Source organism: Perissodus microlepis, chromosome 7 (assembly GCF_051167445.1).
Source record: "Perissodus microlepis isolate ML-2025 ecotype Zambia chromosome 7, ASM5116744v1, whole genome shotgun sequence".
NCBI lineage: Eukaryota > Metazoa > Chordata > Actinopteri > Cichliformes > Cichlidae > Perissodus > Perissodus microlepis.
In genome coordinates, this window is record NC_140467.1 from 1,068,341 (window position 1) to 1,080,649 (window position 12,309).

The 12,309-nt window shown below is 38.8% G+C and overlaps 1 protein-coding gene across 1 annotated transcript; it reads left to right on the forward strand.

Moving 5' to 3' along the window:
* The first annotated feature begins 1,119 nt into the window (after nucleotides 1-1,119).
* Nucleotides 1,120-6,541, forward strand: LOC146382220 (ubiquitin carboxyl-terminal hydrolase 37-like). Its single transcript, XM_084932696.1, has 16 exons — nucleotides 1,120-1,296; nucleotides 1,616-1,706; nucleotides 1,816-1,899; nucleotides 2,390-2,445; nucleotides 2,765-2,855; nucleotides 2,965-3,243; nucleotides 3,367-3,423; nucleotides 3,524-3,655; nucleotides 3,748-3,871; nucleotides 3,957-4,108; nucleotides 4,214-4,313; nucleotides 4,454-4,530; nucleotides 4,708-4,816; nucleotides 5,426-5,483; nucleotides 5,653-5,810; nucleotides 5,897-6,541. The coding sequence occupies exons 6-16, from the start codon at nucleotides 3,089-3,091 to the stop codon at nucleotides 5,900-5,902; spliced, it is 1,128 nt and encodes a 375-aa protein (XP_084788822.1). The 5' UTR covers nucleotides 1,120-1,296; nucleotides 1,616-1,706; nucleotides 1,816-1,899; nucleotides 2,390-2,445; nucleotides 2,765-2,855; nucleotides 2,965-3,088; the 3' UTR covers nucleotides 5,903-6,541.
* Nucleotides 6,542-12,309: the final 5,768 nt, after the last annotated feature.

A 12,309-nucleotide genomic window follows, 5' to 3' on the forward strand; every position in this document is an offset into this window, starting at 1 on the left:
ACAAGCATTTTTGAAACTTTTAAGGAAGCTTCTTGGATGATTTCTGTAAAAACTGAATTTTGAATCCAAATGAAGGATTTTGTATTTTCATACCATATACTTTGTTTTATGCCATTACTGATGTTGGTTTTCTTGTTTCTAAACAGAAATCACACAAACAAAACGTGGCAGAGAAGGAAATTCCTTCTACGTCTCATCAGAGGTAAAGAAATGCGCCACTCTTTAATGCTGCTGGAGATATTTATAGCAGTGCTTTAGTTGGAGCTCTTTTATTTCCCTTTTATTGGTGTTTTGTATTTACATCTTTTTTACTACTTCTAGTCTTGTCTATAATTTATATTGATTCAGAGATTAGCGTTTGAAAATGTAGAGTGTAAATGTACAAAATACATGATTTTGTTCCATTACAGTTATTCATTTTTATTTGCAATCTCCAGCATGTACTTCTTGTTAAAAATTTCCACTTTGAAAAATAACATTTACACTTTTGTCCTCATCAGCATCCCGGATGCTCCTGTTGCTGAAAATGTTCAAAAGAAGAAGAGAAAATGGAGACACCTCTGCTGTTCCTCGGTTTGCTTTTACACAAAACATATGAAATGCACATTCTCTTTAAATTGCACTTGTTAATTTAAAGTGACTTTACTTTTTTAATAAACGTATGTTTGTTCGTCCTCTGCAGCAAACTGACAGCGATGCAGAGGCAGAGAGCAACACTGTGAAGACACAAAAAAGGTCTCGCTGGTCTCTTTTTAAATCCAGGAAGGTATGTTTTATGGAAAGAGTCACTGTCATCAAGCATTTACTCATCACAGTTAAATGAGAAGAATTAAGAGCAATTTAGCACACAGCTATGTCCTCAAATTAAGTTCAAAGATGTTTAAACGTTTTTTTTTCACAGAAAGGTAAGTTCGAAGAGACTTGCAGGATGTTTCTCTAAATATTTTTTATGGTGAATAAGCATTTTTGAAGCTTCATGGATGATTTCTGTAAAAACTGAATTTTGATCAGAACCAAGTGAAGGATTTTGTATCTCATAGGACAAACTTTAAAACTCAATTTGTTTTTATTTTATTTAAAGATATTCCTATATATCTGCTTCATGAGCTGACAGCTCACTAAAGTGATAAATAATATGAAATAATACCAAATTTTCTAACTGGACACTTTTCATGGAGAGACCCACTTGGTATGTTTGTTTTATGCCATTACTGATGTTGGTTTTCTTGTTTCTAAACAGAAATTACACAAACAAAACGTGGCAGAGAAGGAAATTCCTTCTACGTCTCATCAGAGGTAAAGAAATGCGCCACTCTTTAATGCTGCTGGAGATATTTATAGCAGTGCTTTAGTTGGAGCTCTTTTATTTCCCTTTTATTGGCGTTTTTCTTCCACCTTGTGTATTTGCATCTTTTTTACTACTTCTAGTCTTGTCTATTATTTATATGGATGCAGAGATTAGCGTTTGAAAATGTAGAGTGTAAATGTATAAAATACATGATTTTGTTCATGTTGGTATTCCATTACAGTTATTCATTTTTATTAGCAATCTGTATTAGCAAAATGTACTCCTTCTTATAAATTTCCACAACATTTACACTTTTGTCCTCATCAGCATCCCGGATGCTTCTGTTGCTGCCACACCAGCTAACCCTGAAAATGGTCAAAAGAAGAGAAAATGGAGACACTTCTTCTGCTGTTCCTCGGTTTGCTTTTACACAAAACATATGAAATGCACATTCTCTTTAAATTGTACTTGTTAATTTTAAGTGAATTTACTTTTTTAATAAACTTATGTTTGTTCGTCCTCTGCAGCAAACTGACAGCGATGCAGAGGCAGAGAGCAACACTGTGAAGACACAAAAAAAGTGTCGCTGGTTTCTTTTTAAATTCTGGAAGGTATGTTTTATGGAAAGAGTCACTGTCATCAAGCATTTACTCATCACAGTTAAATGAGAAGAATTAAGAGCAATTTAGCACACAGCTATGTCCTCAAATTAAGTTCAAAGATGTTTAAACGTTTTTTTTTCACAGAAAGGTAAGTTCGAAGAGACTTGCAGGATGTTTCTCTAAATATTTTTTATGGTGAATAAGCGTTTTTGAAGCTTCATGGATGATTTCTGTAAAAACTGAATTTTGATCAGAACCAAGTGAAGGATTTTGTATCTCATAGGACAAACTTTAAAACTCAATTTAAAGCATGAATAAATTGTTTTTATTTAATTTAAAGATATTCCTATATATCTGCTTCATGAGCTGACAGCTCACTAAAGTGATAAATAATATGAAATAATACCAAATTTTCTAACTGGACACTTTTCATGGAGAGACCCACTTGGTATGTTTGTTTTATGCCATTACTGATGTTGGTTTTCTTGTTTCTAAACAGAAATTACACAAACAAAACGTGGCAGAGAAGGAAATTCCTTCTACGTCTCATCAGAGGTAAAGAAATGCGCCACTCTTTAATGCTGCTGGAGATATTTATAGCAGTGCTTTAGTTGGAGCTCTTTTATTTCCCTTTTATTGGCGTTTTTCTTCCACCTTGTGTATTTGCATCTTTTTTACTACTTCTAGTCTTGTCTATTATTTATATGGATGCAGAGATTAGCGTTTGAAAATGTAGAGTGTAAATGTATAAAATACATGATTTTGTTCATGTTGGTATTCCATTACAGTTATTCATTTTTATTAGCAATCTGTATTAGCAAAATGTGCTCCTTCTTATAAATTTCCACAACATTTACACTTTTGTCCTCATCAGCATCCCGGATGCTTCTGTTGCTGCCACACCAGCTAACCCTGAAAATGGTCAAAAGAAGAGAAAATGGAGACACTTCTTCTGCTGTTCCTCGGTTTGCTTTTACACAAAACATATGAAATGCACATTCTCTTTAAAATGTACTTGTTAATTTTAAGTGACTTTACTTTTTTAATAAACTTATGTTTGTTCGTCCTCTGCAGCAAACTGACAGCGATGCAGAGGCAGAGAGCAACACTGTGAAGACACAAAAAAGGTCTCGCTGGTCTCTTTTTAAATCCGGGAAGGTATGTTTTATGGAAAGAGTCACTGTCATCAAGCATTTAAATGAGAGCAATTAAGAGCAATGAGGCACACAGCTATGTCCTATATATATATCAGGTAAGAAGCACCACGGAAAAGATCCCAGCAGACCTGAGTTGGGACACTTGGATTATGGAGCTTCTGGACCAAGAGAGTGGATGGGAGCATGTGTTTAACAGGTAAGAGAAAGACGTCCTCCAAAATGTTTCAACTTCAAAGCTCATGCATACATGCACATACACTGCTCAGCATCCTGACATCTTTCCTAATTTTGTGTTCGTGTTTTTACCTTTTTGGAGCAGTGTAGCATGCGGTGGAAAAATAATAGAAAGTCAAACTGAGACTACAGACTGCTTCGGGTGAGTACACGTGGTGCACAAAGACCAAAGCTCACTTTGTCAAAGTGGAGAAAATGAATTCTTTTACACTGATACTGTAAACGTTGTGCGTGTGTGTCAGGTTTCCAAACATCGGAAACACCTGCTACATGAACTCCTGCCTGCAGAGCCTCCTCAACATCGAGGAGTTCATAAGAGACATCGGGCGTCAGGAGGTTTTGTGGAGCACAGATCCAGAAGCTCAGCTCTTAAGGTGCGCTACGTCAACCTTCTACTTTCTTCAAAAACCTGAAGAACAAAGAGATCTAACAGCAGAAATGTCTGTTTACCCTTTCCTTTCTACAGAAGGCTCATTGATGTCAGGGACTGTCATGAGTCAACAGATTATGGCCTTAAAGATCACCACCTAAGAGCTTTTAAGAAGGCATTCAGCAATCAAGCTCCTGAATACACCGGCAGTGCACAGAAAGTGCGTCAGCTATTTGGACATTTCGTTTTTTGCTTTACCTTCTGATTTTGATGTACTGTTTTAAATCTCTCTGCTTTTCTTTCAGGACGCTCATGAATTCCTAACATTGTTCCTCAATGAGGTCAAAAGGCTCGCACCTCACCTGGAGAGGAACGCAGCTCTCCTGGGCCAAAGTTATACCTGCCCAGTAGAAGACCATCACATTTTTAAAATGGAAAACATGAGGACATGCAAGAGGTAAGCCTGTCTTTCAGAAACGCAGAGCTGGTTGCAATATTTTCATATACCTCTTTTCCACCTACCTGATCTTTACTTTAACTACATTACTCCTGAAATGTGTAGCTGCGGTCACCAATCGTCACAGCAAGAGGAATTCACCAGCTTGTCTCTTGACCTGGTTCCAGAGGGGTCTGTTAAAAACATGTTAGAGACATACTTGAAGGTAAGATCACAAATTCCAATAGAGTTGTAGTGTCAGCGATCTTAACACACCTTTTTTGTTAGTGTTTGTGTGTATGTGTGTGTGCATATGTTGAGATTTCTTTCTACCATAAAGCCTGTTTTCTCTGTGCTGTTGTTCAGGAACAAGAAATAGAATTTCGCTGTGATTGTGGAGGGACGGCCTCAGAACTGAAGTCGTCTTTTGATACACTGCCAAGGTGAGTAAGGTCACATCAGAATTGATCGACTGACCAGGTTTCCAAACTGTGGCGCATCAAATATCAGAGTTTTTCGAGACAATACTTGAGCAGTCGTTTTCTCCCATCTTCTGTTTGTGTTTGACACTCATTCTTCTTATTTTCTACCTTGTTTGTGTTTTTTTTCTTTTCTGCCAGAGTTCTGATCTTGCATCTGAAGAGGTTTGGCTTTACACAAACCTACAAGATTCAGAAGGTGGATGACCCCGTCAGGCTGCAGAGGGACTTGGTGGTGCCATCCAATCAGGTAAAAACAGACCGCAGAACGTCTCAGGCTACGTCCACACTAGCCCGGATAGATTTGAAAACTCCGTGTCCACACTAGCGTTTTCAGTCATTTTCAAATAGTTGTGCGTCTGCATTGAAACGGCCGAAAACGCTTACGTTCCAGTCCTGCGCATGCGCAAAAGTGAGTGAGAATTACAGAATTTGAAGAAAAGCTATCCGGAGCATGTACAAACTGATATTAATCTTTTTTAGGGCTGTCAAAGTTGAGAGCAATCAAAACAACTGCTGTATAATGCACTCGGCTATCTTTGTTTAATTGCTCACATGACTGCATCACATGACTAAAATGCGTCATCGTTTTAGAAAGTCTGCGTTTTCGAGTGTCCACACTGCGACGGGACAGCTCCGTTTTCAAATGTATGCGTTTTCGAGAGCGTTTTCCAGATGCTGTGTTTTTCCTCGAGGAAAACGCCGTCTCAGTGTGGACGGGAGGTCAAAGCGGAGAGAAAACGATGTGTTTTCAAACGAAAACGCATTCGTGTGGACGTAGCCTCAGCAAATCAGCTTAATTATGGCACTGATGTGAGACTTTATGAAACTAACACTCTTTGGATTTGTTCCTTCTCAGGGTGGTGGCTGTTACAGTCTTGTCAGCATCATCAGTCATTATGGAGGCACAGAGTCAGGTAAAACAACAGACTTGTTACAAACAGAAAATGAAAACTTGCTACTTTTCAGTGAAGGACTCACACACAAAAGCTTTTGATGTTCTAAGAAGCACTAAGTCAAAATCACTGTTTGCTTGAATCAGTTGACTTCCAGAAGTTGGATTCATTTGTCTTAATGTGATTTCAGGACACTACATCTGTAGTTCTGTCCATCCTGAGGAGAGTCAGCACTCTACATCAGATCGCTGGCTCACCTATAATGACGCACAGGTGCTCCACACAACTGGATCTGCAGCTTGTGAGGAACAGCAGCACTCGGCCTACATCCTGTTTTACAAGAGAAACGTAAGAAGACACAGCATCTCATCCTGAAGTGAGAGAATTTTTAAATGTCCTGTTACCTTGTTAACCAGTTTTGTCTTCATTCTCAGTTCTGAAACAGGAAATGGAAGGAAGGAAGGAAGTTAAGGTCATCATCATGCTGAGAAGGAACAGCAGTCGTCCCAGCCCACCATCGCACACTGGAGGACAAGTACTGGTAAGTATTGCCCTCAGGAGGAAGGGTCCTCGCAGAGAGCCTGGTTCCTCCCAAGATTTCTTCCTCCAGGAGGGAGTTTTTTCTTGCCACCGTCGCCCCACATTCACTGGTCTCATCAGCAGGGACATTTTTAACATCCTAAGACCTGAACTCTTTCATGGCATGCATTTTTAATTTCTCTGTGCCATTTGGGTTGATTGGGACCTGATCGATGTAAAAACAAAGACATCAGATTCGGACTATCTTTTTTTTGTTTCTCAAAACAATGAGATCCACATATGAGGACGTTCATTTTAAATTTCGATTGAACAGTGGCAGTGTAATGTCCTCCCTCATAAGTGGATATCAGGTTTTTGAAGAGCAAAATTTTGTATTTTGGTCTAGACAACCCAAAATGTTATGTCCACATATGTGGACACCAGGTCCTAGGAGGTTAAAACAAAATCTACTAGTAGTGCACCACTACTAGAGATCGTCCTTTTCTGGACCAGTGTTTGGCTTGCTCTCTGGGAACAACAAATTAGTGCTGTCAGCGTTAACGTCATTTTAACTAATGACGTTAATGCTGACATCACTAATTTGTTGTTATTATTATTAATATTATTATTAATTTATTTGTAAAATAAATTAAATTAAAAAATAAAGAAATTATTTAATTCTTTATTTTTTTTGTTTTATTAAAATCAAAATAACAACAAAAACAAAAATAACTAATAAAAAAATATTAAAAGTATTCAGCAGTGTTTTGTGAAATTTGTAATGAGCCTTAGTTAAGTTGATGTCACAGAAGTTTCTGAATCATTTAGATTGTTCAACAAACTGATTCACTCAGGTAAAGATGGTAAGCTGGAGCAATGGTACCCTTGGAGTTCAGTTTAAGTTTTCAGACAAATATTCCCTCGATCAGTTGCAGCTTCTGCTTTTAAATCAATGATTTAGCTGCAAATGTTTAGCTGCAGGTAGCAAAGTCCAAAAGTGACAACATTTCCACTGCAGTCTCTCCAGAAATGGCTTATAAAATTTTGACCAAATTAGACATTTATCCTTGGATCAATTAAAGGGTGAAAATCTTTAATTGTACCTTTTATAACATTTTAACAAGTTACTGTCTCCTGCTGCATGTTTCCTGTTTTGGCTGAACTTCATCAGCTCAAAAAACTCACCGTGCTGTGGTGTACTAAATGACCTCATGTACAGGACACACTGAAGGCAGGTTTGCAACGTTTAATCAACAAAGTCAAGATCAGTTAACAACAGCTGAACTAAAGACTTTCTTTTTCTCATCGATAAAATGAGGTCCATGCCAATGCGCTCAAATGGGACCTCCATTAATGGTGAGGGGCATAAAGGCGCTTTTTGAATGACCAGCTGGTTCAGCAGCTGACACCACTGGACGCACACCATCGGCGCACATCCAAACATGCAAAAAATGCAAGATGGTGGTGCGCACAGATACAGCGGCTCTATGCTCTCCACTTACCCAATTTCACTGTGCTAGAAACTGCACAATGACAATAAAAAGCTCTAAGTCTAAAACAGTTTCCTGGCCAGTAAAATCGGGCAATTATTCGCTCCAGAGTTTTACCTTATTCCAGGTGACCAGCCATCGACTTGTAATGAGCCAGCTAAAACAATAATTTCTCAGTGGCTCTTCTGGCACCAACAAGTGGGTGTGTTCTTCCATCGTGCAAGTGTCACGACACACTGAACATGGTCTGAACATGGATTTTCCCTCGATACTTCATTTCCACCAGTACTATGGGGTATTTGTGAATATCCATGACTGACCCGGCCAGTTGGTCTTTGGACAGGGTCACGGCAGTTTCAAGGTTAAAAAAAAAAATCCCTTTCACTGACAGACTGAAGGAAAGCTCCTCAAAAATGGAGGGTCTTCAAGCTTCTCAGTGGCAGGAAAAGGTTTCCCGGACCCAGTGTTGTATATTTGTTTCCCAAAAGATTGAAATAGTGGAGAGAAATCAGGTTCTGAAACCATCCAGAAGACAAAGTCTCCAACTGGTTTGTGGAAGTCCAGTTTCTCCAAATTAATCAGCGGGTGAAATGTCTCTTCATGGATGGTTTTGATTCTGTTGTTGTTCACGAACAAAGCCCTCAAAGCAGCATATGAAAGAAAGTCATCTTTCATTGTTGTCTCCAGCGTGTTAAAAGAGAGATCGAGCTCAGTGATGAGTTTTGAAGCGGCTGCAGGGACTTCTCGAAGGTTTTGGCTCAAACGGTCGCAGGATGTTGTTCACAGTGGTGACACTGTTGACTGGTGATTGACAAGCACTGAGATACTAACATGACAAACACAAGAAACATCATGACTTATTCTCCTGAGTGCCTGCAAAACACAAAATCAAACTCAAAGCTTTTCTCTCAGGTGCTGGTGTGGCACAATCTAATGATAAGAAAGGTCATGCTAACAGCTTTTGGAGCACAGCTGCACAAAATAACAGCTTTTGGAGCACAAAATGCATTACAGGCAAACCCAGTACCCAAACATGTTAACAAGGATAAAGAAAAAATCTGAAACAAAAGCAGGTAGTGTGGTGATTTATGTTGTGAGGATGCTTTCACTCCCATCAAAGTCACCCAGTGTTGAGAACCCAAATGAGCCCAAAAACCTCAAGTGGCTGCAACCAACAGCGAACGTCAAGAAGTGGATACTTGCATGTTGAGCCAGAAACATGCAGAAAACCCAAAAGAGGCAAGACGGCACATCTTGGTCCCACTCAGGCAGTACGAACACCTGGAAAGAGGAGCCCACAGTTCAGACCCAAGGTCACTGGTAAGGACACCAGCCAGCCAGTTATAAGTCTAGTTTTAATTTTCATTTTAGTTAGGAGCGAACTATAGCTTCGGGGTGGACCCCAAAACAACAAACAAAAGGGACCGTATCTAAAGGATGTACAAAACTTATTTATGAAAAGAATAAAACCAAATGACAATGTCTTATCTCCCTAACTAACAAAAACGTGAGAAAAGGGTAATCAAATAAAAAGGCAGTCCACCCCTACATGCTCCTGTATAAAGAAACAGGTAACACAAAGCCTGCCGGTTGAGGTCCATGGCGGTGTCATCTTATATGTTGTCTCCAGGTCATGAGCCAATCTGTATGGGCCGTCCCATGGATGCACCAATCACGGAAAGGCACCTGCACACTCAGATTTACATATGAGACAACATTACAACAACAGTCGTAACATTAACTAAAAATGTTTTTCACCATCTCGTTTTAACTTCTGGTTTAGCTTCAGCTAACTAAAACTAAATGGGCCTTGGAAATAATCACATCTTAATAGAGTGAACCATAGACTGTATAAAAGATAGGACCATTGCAACTTTACTGCAGCACTTCACCCTTTCGCATAGTCCCAGCTCTTCTCTGTCATGTTTTATGGTGCTGCAAATGTCTTCAGTTGGTGAAAGGTCTGGACTGCTGGTGTCTTGTTGTGCTTGCTATGCATCCCTGACTCGTTTCTTCTTTCTGCATCAAGTAAGGAATGTAGTGAAAGTTCCCAAGAGGTTAAAAACACCACTGAAAACATGCCATCAGACCTGAGTTGGGACACTTGGATTATGGAGCTTCTGGACCAAGAGAGTGGATGGGAGCATGTGTTTAACAAGTAAGAGTATAACGTCCCCCAAAATGTCCCTAACTAACAAAAACATGAGAAAAGGGTAATCAAATAAAAAGGCAGTCCACCCCTACATGCTCCTGTATAAAGAAACAGGTAACACAAAGCCTGCTGGTTGAGGTCCATGGCGGTGTCATCTTATATGTTGTCTCCAGGTCAAGGAGACAACATATAACATGGATAGACAGACAGATTTCAAAATAGCCAGCTGGAATGTTAAGGGGTTGAATAACGGGATTAAGAGGAAGAAAATGTTAACATATCTAAAGTTATCAAGAGTTGATATAGCCTTTATTCAAGAAATGCACATGTGCAAGTCAGAAGCCTTAAAACTTAAATGTTCCTTGGTAGGTAAAGTCTTTTCCAGTCCTGGAACTGGTAAAAGTAGGGGAGTGTCGGTTCTGATTCATAAAGCAGTTAGCTTTACTGAAACAAAATTAATAACAGATAAGGAAGGTAGATTTATATTGGTTTATGGACAACTACTGGACACACCAATAATTTTATGCAATATCTATGCACCTAATGCGGACATACTCGCCTTTTTTCATAACCTGTCACAGTATCTTTTGGAATTAGAAGGTGCACAAATAGTGGTAGGAGGAGATTTTAATCAAATACTGGATCAAGACCTAGATAGATCACTTCCTAGGAGAGGCACAGAGAGTAAATCTGTAGTTGCCATAAGGCAGATGACCTCAGATTTAGGTCTGAATGATATTTGGCGGACAATGCATCCAGAAGGCAGGGAATATTCCTTTTACTCTCCGCCTCATAATGTTTATACTAGAATCGACTACTTTCTTATTTCTGAAGCCTTAGTGAATAACTCTATAGATTCAAGTGTTGGTAATATAGTATTCTCGGACCATGTGCCAATTTTTCTATGTCTTGGAAATATTTTACAGATTCCTCAAAGCCGCAGATGGCATTTAAATGTGTCCTTAATTAAAGACTCTGGGTTTATTAAATTGATAAGAGATGAAATACAATTTTACAAACAGACAAATAATCGAGAGGACACTACATTGGCTACTTGGTGGGATGCTATGAAGGCATACTTAAGGGGGAGGATAATTTCTTATGCTTCCTTTAAAAAGAAGGCAGCTAACAAGAATATCATTACGTTAGAAGCCAAATTAAAGGCACTTGAGGCAGTACATTCCCATACAAAAGACAGAGTTACGTTGAATAAAATTGTTAAAGTTAAATATAAGTTGAATGTACTGTACAACAGAAAGGCAGAATACGCTTTATTTCGCATTAATCAAGCATATTGGGAAATGGGAGAAAAGCCGAGTCGTTTATTAGCATACCGTCTTAAACAGAAAGACGGTATGAACCATATCCCAGGCATACGACAATCAGATGGGGTTATTTCAACTTCTATTAGACATATAAATGATGGATTCAGGGCCTTTTACAATAATCTTTATTCTACACAAGGTAGTTTAGATGAACAGAAATTCGAAGCATTCTTTACTGATTTAAACCTACCACAGCTTTCTACTACTGACCAGCAGATTATAGATGCTCCAATTACAGTGGAGGAGATTACCCGTGCAATTAACAGTATGCCACTTAATAAAGCTCCAGGATTAGATGGGTTACCATTGGATTTCTATAGAGCATTTGAGGATATGTTAAGTCCCCTGTTGCTCGATGTTTATAATGAGGCGTTCAAAGTAGGCTCATTACCTCAGTCAATGCACTCTGGACTTATAACATTTATTCTTAAAACTGGGAAAGACCCTTTAGACCCAAGTGGTTACCGCCCCATATCTTTGCTGAATTCTGACCAAAAAATCTTGGCAAAGGTCTTAGCGGGTCGATTAAAAGTAGTAATGGTGAAAATAATTCATGCAGACCAATCTGGTTTTGTTCCAAACCGCTATGGTTCAGATAATATTAGGCGGTTGGTTAATTTGCAAAATTATGTATATGATTCAGTATATCCAACAGTGGCCCTATCGCTGGATGCTGCAAAAGCTTTTGATTGTGTTGAGTGGGATTATCTGTTTAAGACATTATAAAAGTTTGGTTTTGGTGACAATTTTATTAGGTGGATAAAGATATTATATGATTCGCCTTCAGCGCGAGTATTGACGAATGGGCTCATATCAGACCTATTCCTTTTACAGAGATCCACAAGACAGGGTTGTCCCCTTAGCCCCGGGCTTTTTGTAATTGCTATAGAGCCTTTGGCACAAAAATAATGTAAATATATTTGAAATTTCGATGGGTAATAGTCAACATAAGCTTCTATTATATGCAGATGATATGTTGTTACTCATGACCCAGCCTGGGAAGTCAATTCCAGCCCTATTAGAATGTATAGAAAGCTTTACGCTGCTTTCAGGGTATCGCGTCAACTGGGATAAATCAGAGGCAATGCCTAAGTCAGGACACTGCCCCCATACTTTATTTAAACAGTGGGAGTTTCGGTGGTCCGTGAATGGTTTGAGGTATTTGGGGATACAAATTACCTCGGATTACACTAAGATGGTTCGAGCAAATATGGAGCCAATGTTTGAAAGAATAAAAATGGAATTTGGTAGATGGTCCAGAGTACGTCTCACAATATGGGGTAAAATTAGTTGTATTAAGATGATGACTGCACCCATGATCTTTTATATTTTATCTAATATTCCATTACACATTCCAGATA